Raw genomic sequence first — 18,079 nt, 5'->3', positions numbered from 1 at the left:
TAACAGTAAACTGTGGGCTTTTATTTGTGACTTTTAATTCCTGATTTTGCATGGAAAAATGAATAGTGATGACTTTTACTTCCAAAATGATTCACCAGCAACAGACAGAATCCTTCGCCTCCTGTGGAGGCGGCTGTAAATGTGAAAAAAAACAGTTAATAATTAAAACACGTCTTTGCTACACATGCAAACATTCAGTGCGTTACACAATGAGTTGACGACCACAGATCATACACCACATTTATTCAATCTTACCACCGTAGTTCATAATAATATAAACATTAAATTTCATCAACATCTTTTTTACAGTCAGTCTTCTACAGAAAATATGTACAGTCTATTATTAACATGCTAATGCTTCAAATATGTACAGCTTTAGTCTCTCACATGTTAACATACTTTTTTATGGTTTTATGCACAAAGTAATTTTTTTAATTTGTCAGATTCACACTTCTAGCTACATTTTCACATGTACAGAAAATGGATTTTCTGCCCCTGTGTAAATGTAGCACACAAAAGATTTATTGTCGATCCTCTGTCATCTTCTGATTTGAAGTGAAATGCTTCAAGGAACCTCAATGATAAATATTTATTTATCTTTTTTTGCTTGTTTAACCAGCAACAAACTGATCAGGTTGTTTTTTTGTATCTGAGGTCACACAGATTCAAATGTTTGTGGAAATGCAGCCAAAAGTCTCCAGATGTGAGGAATCAATCATTATATTGTTAAATACACTTATTATCTCTATCAAGACAGTATACACAGATGTTGACTTTTTAAGTATATTTCCTTTTTTAACTGTTCAATTACCTCATTTTATTTTTATGTTTTAATTGGGTCATCGTGACGTCTTTAAACCTGACTCTTACTTACTCGTACTTGTCACAAGACGTTGAGCTATTTTCTTTTTCTCTTTTAGTCTAATGAAAGAAAGAAATTCTCAATTAACTTTCAGAGTAAAAATAAAGCAAGAGGCTGATCAGGATAAGGAGCAAAAATTCCAAATCGGCGTATCACTTTAAGTCTCTGCTCTGTTTTCACAAATATCTCTCATTTCTACTTTCACCATTATCTTTGGATTTCTGTTGCCAACACATTGAGGAAATCTGTGAACTGCAGCTGCTGCGTCTCCTGATCTCACCAAAATCAAGGTGAGTAAAACACATTCATAAACTGATAGTTGTTGATGTTGTTGATGACTTTAATATTATTGAATGAACTAAAAGGATGCTTCTAAACGAGTCTATACACATCACAGTTTCATAAAAGCCTCAAAGTCAAAATGAAATCGATGAAAACACCGGCACCTCCTCTACATCTACGTGTATGAGCATGTTTGGCTGTGAATGAGGAGGAAACCAGTCTTGTGCTCTGGTGAAAGCTTAATCGCAGGAACAAGTTGACATAAGAAAATATGATTTTTGTTGTTGTAGTTTCAGTTTATAAGATGTTGCATCAGATGTTGCCTCTGCGTGGTGCAACACTTGGCAGCTGTTTTTCTTACGTTCTGAAAAGTTGTCATTTTGTAGGTTTACATTCTACTACTGGGCAGTAACAGTTTATTTGTCCATCTATACGTTTGTCATCCTGATTATCTGTACAGTAATTTGGCTCTGCTGATGTTTGCTGTAATCATGACATCTACTGAGTTTTTCCATCATCTGATTTGAGGGTCTGAGGACAGAGGGTGTATGGTTTATAAAGCCTCCTGAGTGTAATTTGAGATTTGTGATATTGGGCTATGTGACCCAAAAAAAAAAAACAGACGGATATTGTGAACTATTAACCTGTTACCAGACACCTGAAGGCCTGTAGGACGACCTTTACAGCGGAGGACCTTTAGTGTTCAGCCACAAGTCTGAACCACTTCTGTTGCAGTGATGTGATCTTGAAAAGCCTTGCACAGGTAGAATCCGGAGACTTAGAGCTTTTAAACAATTTGTCAAGGTTGTGTGAAGAGCGGGTTTGGTACAGACCGCAACGTGCCCGAGGCATCTCACAGGTGGGACGTAGAAGTGAGGTGAGTGTCTGTTTCAAAAAGCGTTAAAGTGGATGTGATTGGCTCTTCTCTGGTTGTTGCTCTCACGGTGTCGGTTTTTGAGTCTTTATGAGTGAAACAGCTGACTTTCTCACAGTTCTGAGTTCAGCGGCTCTTGGGCTACTACAGCTGCAGGAGCTCAGAGTCTGTATGGGCTGTTTGATGCAGTGGCGACAGGTCGTTCTCCCATCACTTTGGGTTTTATTCCGTCTCGTCTTCCCTTCGTCGCCGCTGGTTTCTGATCCTCCTGACGTTGTTTTGCTCACTTTCACAGGGTCCAGGGTGAGTCAGTACGCATGTCGCTGCTCGGAATAAGTCAGATTAAGGTTTGCGTTTTGGGTGGGGGCTCCAGTTTCCGTGACAACGCAGTGAGGATGAGGTTGAATTTGTTGTAGCGATCTGATTGGTTGACTGAAGCACCGCGGCTTCCCCACAGCAGCCGCAGCTGAAAGTCTGTTTTGAACACCTCCAGCAGGTCTTCATCGATCTGAAACCCTGAACACAGAAACACAGATCTACTTTATCACACCAAAAACAAACAAACAAACAAACGAACATTTAACATCTTCTGTTTTTGTTTAATAAGATTATTTTCTCCTTCTTACCTTGCAAGATCTTCTGTGCGCTGGCGGTGTAGCTCTGCGCGTTGTTTGCGACGTCACGTGCAGCCTCCAGGTGGCGCAGCATGATGTCACAGCCGTGGTCGCTGGTCTCCCAGAGCTCCGCCCCTTCGGGTGTGACTGTCGGACGTTCCATCAAAGTGAGGAGCGGCAGCAGGAGGGGGACGCACACCACCGGAGGAGAGGAGGCTGGAGGAGGAGGAGGAGGAGGAGGGAGGTCAGTATATCTCAGTGTGTACAGATGAAAAGTTTGTTTTTAATTTTTTGTTTAAAAATGTAAAATCTTCTATAATATTTATATATAATATTATTATATTATATATCTATTATAAATATATATCATTATTATTATTTTCATAAACCTTATTAGTCAGGAAGAGAACCACTTCATTTTAAAACTGTAAAGATATGTCATTTCATTTATATGGAAGAAGTAACTGTAAGAGGTAAAACTATTGAATTTTAACATTGGTAAACTAACGTTGATTATGACACGACAGTCTGATCTGGCACGGATGATTAAAGAGTCCTTTGCACTCCTAAAACAATGTCAGACTCATGATAGTTTAAAAAATGATCAAAATCAGAGATATCTTTTATATTGTCAGAGGTTGATGCCTACATTACCCACAATAGTTTGGTCAGAGATTTTGGGTGTGCTATTCTAGTAGCAGCTAATAGCCTCGAGCCTCCAGCACAGCTCACTTCTCTCTAACCCTACATGTAGTCTTCAGACGCGACCAACGGTTATTCATCAGACTTCACGCAACGTTTTTCACATATGCAGCCTGACCTGTAAGACCTGTACTACTGTGCTAGACAATGAGCTGAAACTCAGTGTGGGGAGCTGCAGACTCAGGTGATTTCACATTGTCATTCGATCGTGTTATTATAAAAACAGTTATTAAAGCCACTTCAAAAGGATCAGTCGGGTCTTTTCAAGCTGTTTTTAAGGGATGTTTATAGCCACGTGTAGGATTTCATTGTGTAATTGTCGGAAGCAAACGGCTTACCAAATGTCTGGTGCTTCATAACCTCATAAGTTTTTAATCTAAAAAAAAAAAACACAAATCTGAAAGCACATGGATGCAACTCATGATCTTCAGCTTTGAAGATTTTTGGTTGTTTGTGAATTATTTTCTTCTTTCTTTTTATAAAGAAGCTTTTCCAGCCTCCCTGAAAATCAGTTATTATGCTGAAGTGAAGTGGTGTGATCTGTGACAGTGTGTGCTAAGTACCTGTGCCCTCATACAGGTTCTTGTAGAAAGGTTTGAGCGTTTTCTCGTAGCTGATGGCGGTCTGCGTGTAGTTCCTTCGTAGAGTCGTCCATGTTTCCTCCAAACGGCTGATCTGCACGGCACAGAACAGACATCAACAGTCTCAACTTTAGAGAACTTTTTAAAATGTCGCAAGAGAAACAAAGGTCACTGGATCAGTGTGTGTGTGTGTGTGTGTGTTACCTGTGGCAGATCCAGAGCTTTCATCAAGGCCGTGAAAGCGAACAGGTCGCCCACCGTGTCCTTCAGCTCCAACGCGACCAGGATGATGCGATTTAACGTGGACGCCCGCTCCTCCACGCTGCCCGTACATCCCAGAATATCTACGGCAACACCTATCGCCATGGTGTGGTGTCTAGGAGAGACAGAGAGGAGAGGGAGAGGAGGATTATCAACACAATGTCATGTCTGTGTCTGTTTTTGTTTCACTCTGTCAAGTTTCTAATCTGTTCTTTCAGAGCCTAGAGGGGGAATTTGTTTTCATTACAGAACAGCTTCTTCAGTCTGTTGATCACACAGGACTATACAATGAAATCAGCACATGTGAGTCACAACTGACATCATCTCAATGTTCAGGTTAGTGCAGGCTGCTGTATCAGCTTTGGTTAAACCAGTTTCCAACCTTCTCAGCTTGTGACCCCTTAAAATAAATGATGTATAAGCTTTAACAAGACCGTTCAATTTAATCCCTTTCTGCAGTTGCTGGTTTGGACCTATTCCCACCTGATTTCCCTTACCTCTGTTTGATGTTTCATACCTTCTTATCACAAACACTTGTCGGTACCACTTTACAATAAGACGACCCTTATAAAGGATTTATGAATGGTTTATAATTAGGTTATTCATTTGGATGTTAACACTTTATAAATCATAAATAAGCAATTATAACCAAGTTATAACACAGTTTTCATACATTGATGCAGGCTCACTATTTCGCAAGATCAAGTTAATGCTTACTACTCATTAATCTTACAAATGAGTTACTACCATTTATACCTGGTAAAAGGGAACTTTAGTGTAAAGTATGAAACACATCACCATCTATTAATGAGTTACTATGAGTCTCCCTTTTACCAGTTATAAATACAAGTAACGCATTAACTTGATCTTATCTTGCCAAATAGTGACCCTCCATCATTGTATGAAAACTGTGTTATAATTTGGTTATAATTGTTTATTTATAATTTATAAAGTGTTAACAACCAAATGAATAACCTAATTATGAACCATTTATAAATCCTTTACCAGAGTAGTCTTATTGTAAGGTGGTACAGTTTAATCTATACACAAACAGAAAGGTAAAACAACAATTTGTGGGTGTATTAGGAGTTGCATGCTGGGACTACATATCTCTTGATGGTGATGGTAGGTGGATTTTTTTTTAACATTTGGACAGAGCCAGGCTAGCAGTTTCCCCTTGCTTCCAGTTTTTATGCTAAGCTAATTACCTGCAGACTCTACTGTAGCTTCATATATTACCATACGGACGTGTGTGAATGGTATCAACCTTCCCGCCTAACTCCCGGCAAGGAAAGCAATAAGTGTAGTTCCCACAATTTTCAACTTTTCCTTTACATGTTTATTTTTTTAGGGAGAATTTGACATTCTGGAAGAGTGTTACGTGATGGAAAACGTCCACAGTGACCCCACGCTACTCCCGGAGGTGCTACTAAAAAGTGAGGAAGTTATAATTCATCCTGTCCTTGTGCATCTGTGATTAAACATGTGCTTTTGTGTGTATGATGTGTACCTTTCCATTAGGTCCAATCTCAGCTGTCGACCGTGCGGCAGCGTCACCAGCTCCAGACCGGAGGACACGCCCATCTGACCTTTAAGATCTGGAGTCACTCCCAGTATCCTCGCAACCTGGAGAGCAAATCGGTTTTACAAGGGGCTGTCAATTAACATTTAGTCTCCTTTATCTTCCTCTCTTAATATGTGTGTCTGGTGTGTGCGTGTGTGAGGTGTAACAGCTTGTTTGGTCGTAGGTTGTTTTCTCCTGCGTCATGAGGATCATTTTATTGCAGCAGTAACATCAGCTGCAGGACAGAAATCTAATTTTCGGTCTCACTCACACAGAGGATGTGTGTGTAATAGCAGCAGTAAACATGTTTACCTCCAAACCGGACAGTGTAAATCTGTCTGGTGTGAGTTGAATTTTCTCTGCACCTGCGTGCGTGACTGTCTGAAATTTAAATTCGGTAACCAGTTTAAATGAGGCAACCTTTTAAGTTGTGACTAATGGCTGTGTTAATGATAATCAAATCATTTAGAAACACGTTATAAACCAGTTATAGGCAGTTAATGAGAACAACTTTTGGGTTGCCAGGTTGTGAAAGGAGGACCTCTCTGATCAGCTGTTTGACCACTTACCTTTAATAATATTCCCATTAATTGTTCAGCTCTATTCTGTACGAAGGTTTTTTGATCTACAACTGCAGATTTGATGGTTCATTAGAAAGTCAGAAATCCATGATTATTGATGAATGATTACCAACATTTATAAATCAACCACTTCATTTTATATATTCATTTTATGTACAAAACAGCCTACATTGCATTTTATACTGTTATTGTATTATATAGTATTTCTATTTATCTTATTTATTTTTATTCTGTTTATAGTCCTATTTTATTTCTTATTACATTTTCTCCTTGTGCCACTATGTCAAATTTAGAATTTCCTCTATGGGGGATCAATAAAGGTACATCTTATCTTATCATTATGAAACAGAAAAGAAACACCAGCCAAAGATATTTTTCACATCCTTATAAACGTCTCATAACAGATCTATAAAGCATTAATTAACTATTTATTAACCATTAAAAATCTATTGGTTTTTAAATCTGATAAAGTGTGCCTGTTCAGGGCTGTGTATATTTATCCGTTTCTACTTGTGTGTTCATTTATATTTATATATTATTGTATATATTGTGTATTAGTTTCATTTAACTAGTATATTGTGTATCTACCAAAATGTTTCATTTAACATAATACAGATATGTGACACTGGAAATTTGTCTAACAAAAACAATGTGTGTTTACATACATGTCTTTCTATGGTTGTGTGGACAATTTCATCATTGTGAAAACTTTCCAAAATGTCCTCATGATGCTTTAGAGAGTTAAGACTTTGTTTCAGGTCTCACATTACAATTAGTTTTAGGTTAGAGTTGGCGTCATTTCGTTGTGATGGTTAGAGTAAGGAGTGAGGGAATGCATTATGTGTGTGTGTTTGTGTGTGTACCTGGCAGTCGGCTATCAGCAGGTGTCTGGCTATACTGTGGTGATTGTGGCTGAGCAGCAGCTCCTTCGCTCTCTTCAGCACCACCATCTCCAGTGGTTTGTTTTCCGGCGGCAGAAGACGGGATCCGAACTCTGCCGGTCTGAACGTCGACTCCGTCTCTATGACCGGCCGCTGGAAACTGCTCCTCTCTTTAGCCTTCCTCTTATTCTCCTTCTCTTCCTCCTCCCTCCCTGCGTCGTCCTCCTCTTCCTCGCTGGTGTTTTCTAAGGCTGCGATGGCGTGATGGTAGGAGCTTCTGTCCAGCCCTCTCCGTCCCCCGGCCTCATTCTCCTCCCCTTCCTCCTCTCTCCCTCCCTGACCCTCCCTCCTCAGTCTCTCCACGTAGCTGCAGAGCGGATGCTGAAGTTTGAGGGCGTTGTCTGTGATGGAGCTTGGTGAGTTTGGTTCCTCCCACTCCAGTGGGCTGCAGGACCTCAGCTCTGCGGGGCTCGCCTGCAGCCGTTCAGTCCATCCTGTTATTGCCTCTGAATCCGGATACTGAACCAGTTCGGGAGGTGAACCTACAGAGCCGGAGGAGTCTGCTGGGAGGAGCTGATGATGAAACTTCAGGGGCTTCACTGGAGGAACAGGAGGGCCTGTGGTGACTGTGGAACAATAATCACATACATCTTATTAAAATCTCAGCAAAGATCGAATTCCTTTGCATTTATTCATTGGTTTATTTAAGTAGGAGAGTGACATCGATATAAAAGTGTTGTGAAAATATATCTGTACCCCCTGGATAGATATCACACTAATATAGTACAAACAAATAATAATAATATTACAGTGACAATAAAACTGTTACTAAAACAGGAAGTACAGGTAAAGTAATTCAGGGCAATTTTAAAAAGTTAATATTAGTAAGGTCAGTATGTACCAGCCCAGGCAACATTATGCAGCATTACAAAGCTGAGCTAATGTTCCCGCAGCTTGCACTGACACTTGAGTTTAGCAAAAAGCAGCTTTAATGGATCAGTAGATTTACAGAAGATTAATCAGGTAATAGATTATTCATTTTTCAGTCATTTTTCCAACAACAAAGCTAAATATTCTTTGATTTCACTAATTCCAAAATTTGATGTTTTTTTAATATTTATATAATATAGATAATATATTTATATATACATATATATATATATATATACATACATATATATACATATATATATACATATATATATATATATATGATCAGAAATGACAGAAATTTTAAGGGATTTTGACAGTTGGTTGAATCAAACAAATCATCTGAATACATTCCAATACATCATTATAACAACCATTAATCATTATTTTATAAACAAAACAAACAATTGTGAAAGTCAGCAGATTATTTGATAATGGAAATAATGATTATTTGCAGCCCTAACCAAAATGAAAATAAGACATATCAGTTTGGATTAATTTAAATACCTTGGCGTAGTGATTACTGTACATATAAGATAATATGAGCTCTGTCATCGTATTTTTTTCTTGTTAAGATCTGAAGCAAAGAGCATTGTTTCTCTTTTATTCTTTTCAGGATGATGATAGAAACAACAACAAAAAAAAATCTAAATATAGATCTAAAATATATAGTTTAAGTCTGTGGAAGTGGGTATCTTTCTCTTTTTATAGTACTTACATTTTATATCTTAAAACTACAGGGTTAATAATTGAATGGTGTTTAAAATGCTGCCTGTAAAGGTCTATATGTCACAGAGACAAATAAATAGACTAAACTAAAGAGAACTTAATGTTGACACATTTCATAAAATAAAAAAGTTACCTCCACTCCTCCACACAGAGGAAGGAGTTTCTACACATGTGGAGTCCAGGGGAGGTGCAGCGAAGATGAGGGCGGCGGAGGAGGAGTCTGCGTGGGTGGAGGAGCTGGAGGGGGGAACGAGGGGCTGAAGGCAGGGGGAGCGAGGCAGTCGAGCGAGCGGCACTTTGCTGGGCTTGGGTGGCGGCTTAGGACACAGCTGGCTGTCAGAGCCCCGGATCGCCTGGCCTGGAGACACACAAGCAGAACCGTCGTGATATTATCACACAATATGTTTTATCAGTTACAATTGTTGGTTTATTTTTGGATCCAAATTCAATCAAACAATGTAGTAACCTTGATAACCTGATAAGAAAAGCTTTGTTGTATTTAGTACTTTTTTTTTTTTTTATCTCAGATCTGTGACAGTGTACAGTACACACCACAATCTGTCTTTTATTTACTTTTGACAATAAATGAATCTGAGAAGTACAGTGTGGATAAAAGCACATGGTTAATGTGATTTGTTATTCGCATGCAAACAATGGCAGGAGCACATAAGTAGACTAAAACCTAAGTGACTGAGTAACTTTAAGAGCGCCACAGGGTTTTTTTTATTTTTTTAGTGGTCCTCGGCAGAACAGCTTTATTTTTAGCCTGATAATCAGACTGAATTGCCATTCAGTTGCACTTCATTTATCCAGATATGACTCAAACAAATCAAGAGATGAGTGTGACGATTCAGTCTGGAGGTCTGGAACCAGGCTACTTTATTTTATCCTCGACTCAGGTGGTTACCAGCGGTGACGTCTGTGTTTTCTGTCTCACAACAGAGAGACAAGCCGTTTCTTTCTGTTCACTGTATGAAAAGTGTCTATTTCAAGAAAAAGATTTGACAGCGATTGTGCTCTATACATTCAGTATTTTGCACCAGCTATACTATACTGTAACTGTACTGAATGTGTGGGGGCTAGTTTAATATTGTATACCACTAAACACAATAAAGCCGTTACAATAGGGCGACATGATTTGGCTACACAATATATTGAACTAGATCCTACTGACCTGCCAGAGGCTCTGCTGATCTCCGTGGGAAGGAGGGGCTCAGTGCCGGCTCACTGCCCGTCCGAAACACTGGAGACTTGGGGTTAGGGCTGGCGAGGAGCGGGTCAGGAGGCTGCTGGGACTGGGGTTTGGATCCTGGAGGACGAGAGGAGAGAAAACAATGAGGAGAAATGACCGGGGCAGAAAATTGAGAGGACGAGTGAAGGTGGTTACAGAAAGAAGAGTTACAGAATAAAAGAAAAGAGGTGAGTAACTCAAAAGAGAAGAAATGATAGATAGATAGATAGATTTTTGATTGATTTTTTTTAGATAGATATTTGTCTTTTATTACATTTTGTTTTATTCTTGTGTGTTTTTTTTCTTGCCTGTGCTTATCTTTGCTTGTTGTCCTTGTTTTGGTCGTATGTCACATACACCTTTCTATACATTGCTCTTGGATGCTCTCAAGATGTGTGTCCTTGTATAAACAAACTTGGACGATAAAGCTGACCCTGATTCAGATTCTGAATGGCCACATTTTAAAAATGGGCTGAAAAGCCTGACATTATAGAGATAGGTGGGGCGTGGTGAATCTTACATAACATAAAAAATGTAACACAAATACACTACATGTGCGAAGAATGAAAAGAGAGAACACTGTGTGAAGTGGGTTATGAATTACAGATTTGGAAAGCTATAAAACTTGTTGGACACAGCCCCAGCACTCTTTTCTGATGTGGGCATGGGACGCATGATCCGACGAGCACTTTGTCTGTAGTACACAAAGACAATTTTTACTTACCAAGAGGCAAGAAGCTCTCTGATTGGTGCGCCTTGAGTGGGCGTCGCCTCTCCTGCACCTGATTGAGACTTGCCGGTTGGCTGCCGCAGCGATCCTTCAACCTGAGTGGAAGCAAATGTTGGAAACAAATATCAAATGAACGTATTCACAAACGTATAAACATACTTTAAGGGGATATGAATAAAACCTATTTTGAATATTAATCAAAAGCTGAACACTGTCAGAATAAAACTATACATACTAATACACCCCTCTTTTCTTCTCTGTCTCTGTGTTCTGTTCTTCTCTGGACCGTATATTTATCTTTTCCTGGCTCCTGCTCTGTCTCTTCACTCAGACAGACATGGCCCCCGTACATTATGCTCCATGTATTCCTATACAGCGTGAAATTACACACTTCTGTTCCTTTCAGCAGAAAGGTTGTTACACCATGTCTTTATTTATAGAGGATTTATGAGACTTATGGAACATGTCGTATATACAACCTACTGCCTGGATGATGAATGTAAAGCTGGAGGCCGTGAGTTAAAAGCTTAAAAGCGGGAAGGGATTTAAAGGCTTGATTTAAGTCTTTCAGAGAGAGTGTAAGAGAAAGGGAAACAAAGAGGGAGAATGACTGAGTAAAGGTGAGTCTCCATTATTTAAGTTTAGCAGACAGCATGTTATTTGTTCTGTAGCCCACTACCCACTTTAAGTAATAGGCTTGTGGTGCTTGGAGCTAAAAACAGTCTTTACCACAATGTGAAAAATATTCCATTACAAGTAAAATGTTCATTCAAAAGCTTACTTCAGTAAAATTACAAAAGCATTTTCAGCATAATGTATTTAAAGTAGCAAAAGTAAAAGAACTCATTATGCAGAAAAAAAGGGCTCCTTTGATTGTGTTGCATTATACATACATATATACACTTATTACTGATGCAGTAAAGTGTAAGTAGGATTTCACACTTGTACTGTTGGGCAGTTTAATCTGTGCAACAGGAAAATAAATTTCTATTTTATTTATCATTTTCTCAAAACAGGTGAAAACAAATCTGTCAGTGCAGGCCAGACCGTAGCTTCAAAAAAGACACACAAGCACAACTAATATGACGAATTAAACTGGTTTATAAAATATTTGACACTGCATTAAAATAGGCTGGAATATTCTTACTGCACTGTCAGAAAATAAGATTTGGAGGATTCAATTACTAACTAAAAGTATTCGATAAGATGGAGACTTTGTTGAATGAACAACGTCTTTATTTTAGAAGCAGATCATATGTTTTTCCTATGAACAACCTTATGGTGCAAAGTTACTATAGTTGAAAAATGTAGTGCAGTAAAAAGTGCAATAAATGGGTTTGAAATGTAGTGAAGTAGAAATATAAAGCAGCGTGAAATGATAACACTCAAGTACAAATCCCTCACAGTTGTGCGTAAGTAAAGCACTGAAGTAAATGCACTTTCCACCACTGATTAACGGATGTGTTTGTGTGGGTTTCTAGGAGCAGTTGTGTACCAACCTGAGGTGGGTGCCTCGGCCCATGCCGTTGTCCTGGCAGTGGGTGCTGTCTTGCACGGTGTGTGTGTTGTCGTGCGTGTGTCCGTTGGTAATGTTGAGACTGAGACGTTTCTGACTCCGCCTCTCTTGCGTCATGAGCGCCTCTCGATGGACGCTGGACAATCCGTACTTCTCTTCCAAGCAGCGTAGCGGAAGGCCTCTGTTGATCGGCTGGAAGATAATGGCTCCCACCACCTTCACACATAAACACAGAAGAAGAGATAAGACAAACGGCAGTAGATGCAACATGTTTTCTCCATCAAACACAGAGGCAGTGAAAGTGAACAGAAAACCGCTATTCTTGCTGAGTTAGGGTATAAATGAATGTTAGCTGGGGAGGAATGCAAGAATTTATCATTTTATCCAAACATGTTCCTTCCAGAGTCTGATGTTCATGACGATTAGGGAATATTTCTTATGAAGACACACAAAAAGTTATGTTAAAAGAGTGATGTTAGCGACAAGCAATAGTTCAACAGTATCAATTAACATGAAAAAATGTACTTCTATATGTTACTGACGGGAGAAAGACTATTCTGCAATTAAAAACCGTGATCAAACTCACCTGTGAGACAGGTTTTCTATTGCCGACGTAGTATCTAATGAGAGCAGGGACGCTGTCAAACCCTTCTCTTTCCAGCCGGTACTCCACTCTGGAGTAGGCTTCATTCAACATCACTACCTAAAGAAGAGACGGCACAAATCAAGTTATTTATCATTGAAGGTCTTGCATTTACCATCAACACCACAGCCAGCAACTACAGACAGTGTCTTTTCACATTGTTGTTTTACAGTTTGTATAGATGGTAGTTAAAGTGTAAGGAAGATGGAAATTAGTGATTAGAGAGTCAGCTGTTTGCGACTACACTTAGTCTTACCTTCTTGTTGATTTTAAAGTGCTGGGCGGCGTTTCGCCACTGGCAGGTCAGAACGTAACTTCCTGGGATGGACAGTGAATCACGGATCAAGAAGTCTCCATCACGCTGCACCAGGTTTTCTGCAACCTGAAACAATACAGAGGGTTACATATGGGTGCGCGCGCACACACACACACACACACACACACACACACACACACACACACACACACACATACACACATACGCACACGCAGGCACAAAGTGTTTGTTTACAGTCCAAACATTTAATTAAATCTAATAATGGTAGGCTGTTATACTGTTACCTTCTTTATGAGCTCAGTGCCGGCTGGTCTGCAGCAGTTACGTAAGACATGGAGATATTTAAAGCCTCAACCTATTACAGTATTTATACGGCCAGAAAGTTTTATGTAAAAGATTCACACATTATTTTCGTACCACTGAGCAGTTCAGCTGAGAGCAGTTTAACCAAAGTGGAATTCCCTCTGAAACTGTTTCATGTAAGTAACTGTTCAAGATCCAAGAGGCAAAAACTATCCACTATCTACCAAGAAAAAGTAATTATTAGTGACAAGTTAGAGAAAATGAAAATGATTTCAGGAAAAGTGAATATGTTACGGAGTCTCTCTTATCCCATTAATCATCTCAGAAGCCCTCAGTTTTATCTTAGGAGGTCCCCAAACCCACGGTGGGCTTCACATGGGAAATAAGCTCCTTGATGTATTTGAAAGTCATCTGCACCGCAAGAGAAATGTAGTTTGACAACAAAAGCACCACAAGATGTGGTTGAAAGCTCTGGACATTACTTTCAATATGAATACTGTTTCCAAGGTTAAGAACTGACTTTCATGCTGAAGATGTGTGAATGCATGCAAATAGAGCTGAAACCATTAGCTGATAAATCAGTTTTGATGATTAATAATTTGTCTTTTTTTTTTTTTTTTTTAAGTTTTAGCTTCTCAAATGAGTGAATTTGATGTTTCTTGTGAATATGATGAACTCAGTAGTTTTGGGTTTTGGACTGTTTTGGACTTTTCACTATTTCCTGACCTTTTATTGACAAAACAATTATTATGAATTTAATAACTGAGAAAATAATCAGCAGATTGAATTGATGATGGAAACAACCTTTATATGTAGACCTACATGCAGACATAAAACATTTTACCAGTCTTAATATAAAACTTCTAGTTGTTATAAAACATAAAAAACATAGATATTAGAATTAAAAAAAACAAAACATTCACATAACTGAATCGATACCAATCAAAAACTGGGTAATGGAAGGTTAGGAGGCTCAGAATTCACAGATGTGAGATTTAATTTCACTCAAACATTAGAGAGACTTTTGTGTTTGACAGGTAACAACAAATAAGCTGGAAATGTTTCCTCATCTTTCTATTTACATTTCACTCTTGTTACATTTACTGCCCGTCTTCTCTCATATACAAACACTGGTAGACGCACACAATCCTTCACACACACTTACAGACTTTAATTAAGCAAGTGTTTGTATAGTATATAATGGTAGTTTAGTTTAGCCAAAGGAAGCAGCTTATTAAATATGATTATATCTCAGAGCTGGCTTTCACAGGGGACACACAATCTCTCTCTCTCTCTCACACTCACACACATGCACACACACACACAAAGACACACATATATACACACCATAAAGAAAGAGGCTTTTTATACACTGACCTAATGTTACAACCCCAGCCCTACAGCCGAGGCCACTATTTGAGCTCTAATCTTCCTGTAAGCACTGTGTGTGCAGCATGGCAGTCTAATAATAGGTGATCTGGTTCAACAAGTTTTTAACCAGGCTTTTAAAAGGGAGGGACTCATGACTCAGATTTATGTGTGTGCATGTGTGTGTGTGTGCGTGTGTGTTACCTGTCTGGGAATTGCGCCGTGGTACCATGCATGGCTTCTTGGCTCCTCACAGTTCGTCTTCAGTTCCTCCTCCAGCTCTCTGCGAAGTTTCTCTGAAGGACAGTCCAGAATGAACTGATCTCTGGAGAACTACGATAAAAAAAATAAAAATAAAAAAAATAAATAAACATCAGTGTCTTCATTCCTTCATCCACATCTTTGACCACAGCTAATGTTAAATATTTCCTGTACAGACCATGGATTTTAGCAGTTACAGGAGTAATGGTTTCTTATTCCCTTAAACAAACCGTAATGAGGTCAAAGCTCATAGTCACATACACAACAATAAATGACCACGGAAGATTAAATTAAATATAACATATGGATGCAAGTGGTTGCAGAAAAGCTGGTGGGGGTGTGGAGGGAATATGAGGATGGCTTCGTCACCCCTTGTCAGAATTATCTTGCGACCTCTCAGAGGGTCACGACCCCTGGGAAACTGTGACACTTATCCAAAGTATTAAGTCAAAACTTAGTCACGATACACTTTCAACATACGTATTTTGTCACATATGTATTTCTTAGCACAGTTAATGGAGTGTAATTATTACTATCAATACTTGTATCACTGCTACTACTGCTGCCCCTACCACTGGCCTACTCCTCTGCTTACTCTACAGTTACCACCACCACTACTAGTTGTATTTACAACATACATTTCTTTAGGGGACAAACTTCCAGTTGCTAGAATTTAAATGCAAAGTACACAGTAAATCAAAACACAGCTGCAGTTACGAACAAATGATACGGCAACACAACTAGCGCACAACAGCTTCGTCAATTAAAACATTTTGAGGAACTCAAAATAAACGCTTTCTGAAATGAAAAACCTCTGCATCTTTTCTTTCTTTTTTTTTTTTTACAATCTTGTAAACTTTATAAAACCAAACGGATTGAAGGTCAATCATAACATACAATGGTAGAGGATGCAGACAGACACCTGACAGGTAATGAATTAATTGATCAGTAAGTTTAATCCCAACAGCGCGCCCAGAAAGTTAAAAATTTAAAAAAAAGTGAAGGACAGAAAACTCTTGTAACAAACTGACAGGATGCTGAGTCAGTAAAACCACCTCCACCACAACACACACACACACACACACACACACCCCAAATACACACACACACTTACATGACAGCTGCTGGGTCTCTGCATCGCTCGCTCTCTCTCTTGCTACTTCAAACACACACTTCATAGCAAAGACATGTGAACCCACACACACTTTGGTGTTTGTCTCTATGGTTTAACACACGCACATATCCTTTTTCTCACGCTTTCTCTCAAGCAACACACACACACTATCTGTCCGTCTTGCTGTCTGTCCTCAGTGCTCTGTCTTCATCTATCATGGCTTTCCACCCAGTGACTCCTAATGTGATATCATCATCATGACCCCACCCAACTGCCCGGACCTGCCTCCATACACACCCACACCTGACGTACATAAACACACACTCGAGTGACGCAAACAACCCCCTGAACTTATCACTCCTTTTAACCTGTTCACAGCTGAGTCTCTTAGTTATATGTATGTATGTATTGTCATTTCTTCTGTGGTCACCACACAAAGCACTCTCAGTATCCTGTTGAGAGGTAGAAGTGCTGCAGGCCAAGCAGTACAATAGATTTCTATTTGGATTTAAATAACATACTGTAAATTATTAATGTAAGTAAAAGATTCTTTACTTCTGTTATTCCTTTCTCTAAATATCAGCTTGAAGAAAATGTATACAAAGGGTATGTTCTGCAACCCATACTGTCTGAAGTGCTGGAATACTATCCATTTTAACAGTTTCACATGTTATTCCTGTGCTGCATGAATGTGAACATGCACAACACAATGGGGTTTGTTTTGATCTGTACTTACATTGGCTGTGTGCCATGAAAAACAAAACAAAAAAAAAAAAGGTTAATGGTTAATCACTGATCTTTTGTGTGTGCGTGCATGTGCGTGTGTGTGTGCGTGCGTGTGTGTGCTTGTGTGTGTGTTTGTGTATGGCATCCAGTATCAAGTTAGACAGTTCACTCTTACTCAGTCCTCAGTTACTCAGTTCACATGTCAAGCAAGATTAATGTCAGTAGTTTGTGTGTCATCATCCTATTTATCCACTTGAAGGGCGTTTTCACACCTGAGCTTTTTTTGCTCTGGTCCGATTCGGTTGACGAGTTGGTGAACTCGTAACGTTTCCCCCTCGGTTCGGTTTGCTTTCACACGGAGAAAAATCCAAGTGAACCAAAATGCATCACTACAAACCAGGTGAGAACGTTCCCTCCTCTCATTGGTCAGATTTGTCTGGCTGGAGCAGGACAGGAAACACAGGAAGAAGGTTGCGGGAACCGTCTAGCTCAAACTTGTGAGTTCACCTGCTAGTCGGGTCGGATCGAGTTCAGAACGCTTTCACGCTAAAAACGATCGATCTCACTGAGGATCAACATTTTATAGAGGTTTTAACCAAAAAGACATTTTTTCAGACATTTTTTTTACTGTTAGTTGACAGACTAAACCAGTGAAATAGAAGTGAGGAAAGAAAGAGGACCCTGCTCTGTTTCTGCTGGATGTGAAGTTTGAACAGAGGCTCCCAGCCTTTTTGGCTTGTGACCCCTTAAGATGATGCAATGTCTCTTTTAGACCCCTCCTGTCTACCAGTTAAGACTAGGGGTCAAAGGGAATTATTGACCCATGCACATGAAATTGGAAATATGTCTCTGAGCGTCCCCATGAAACTGAAACCTTGTGGATCCTTTCATCTCTATTCTACTTGTTCTCTCGCTCTCTCACACTCTCTCTCTCTCTCTCTGTGGTTTTTCTACCTCTCTTTTTCTTCCATGTCTCTCTCTCTCTAAAGTCATTAGAATAGACCCCTCTGCCCTCAGTCTCCATGTCTCCATGTATGATGGGAAATCAA

At 39.3% G+C, this 18,079-nt stretch overlaps 1 protein-coding gene across 1 annotated transcript; it reads right to left on the bottom strand.

The window, feature by feature from the left end:
• Positions 1 to 977: 977 nt before the first annotated feature.
• bcar3 (breast cancer anti-estrogen resistance 3) lies at positions 978 to 16,501 on the bottom strand. Its single transcript, XM_022768952.1, has 15 exons — positions 16,305 to 16,501; positions 15,134 to 15,262; positions 13,238 to 13,363; positions 12,925 to 13,041; positions 12,322 to 12,554; positions 10,817 to 10,917; positions 10,036 to 10,170; positions 8,995 to 9,219; positions 7,506 to 7,828; positions 7,185 to 7,406; positions 5,687 to 5,802; positions 4,120 to 4,291; positions 3,898 to 4,009; positions 2,645 to 2,848; positions 978 to 2,534 (listed from the first exon to the last, which is right to left on the bottom strand). Exons 1-15 carry the CDS (start codon positions 16,326 to 16,328, stop codon positions 2,356 to 2,358), a joined length of 2,418 nt encoding a protein of 805 aa, XP_022624673.1. The 5' UTR covers positions 16,329 to 16,501; the 3' UTR covers positions 978 to 2,355.
• Between the last annotated feature and the right edge of the window lie 1,578 nt (positions 16,502 to 18,079).

The sequence above is a fragment of the Seriola dumerili genome, unplaced genomic scaffold (genome assembly GCF_002260705.1).
Source record: "Seriola dumerili isolate Sdu_G_001 unplaced genomic scaffold, Sdu_1.0 BDQW01000002.1, whole genome shotgun sequence".
NCBI lineage: Eukaryota > Metazoa > Chordata > Actinopteri > Carangiformes > Carangidae > Seriola > Seriola dumerili.
The sequence above is the reverse complement of the archived record's forward strand: the minus strand, read 5'-3'. Positions and strand labels throughout refer to the sequence as shown.

Excerpts from the sequence above, each read along its gene's own strand:
- bcar3 (XM_022768952.1), bottom strand. The coding sequence starts at position 16,328 with ATGCAGAGACCCAGCAGCTGTCAT. Across the intron at positions 5,803-7,184 it reads TGCTGATAGCCGACTGCCAG|GTTGCGAGGATACTGGGAGT; the intron begins GTACACACACAA and ends TTTGCTCTCCAG. Across the intron at positions 2,849-3,897 it reads GAACCTGTATGAGGGCACAG|CCTCCTCTCCTCCGGTGGTG; the intron begins GTACTTAGCACA and ends CTCCTCCTCCAG.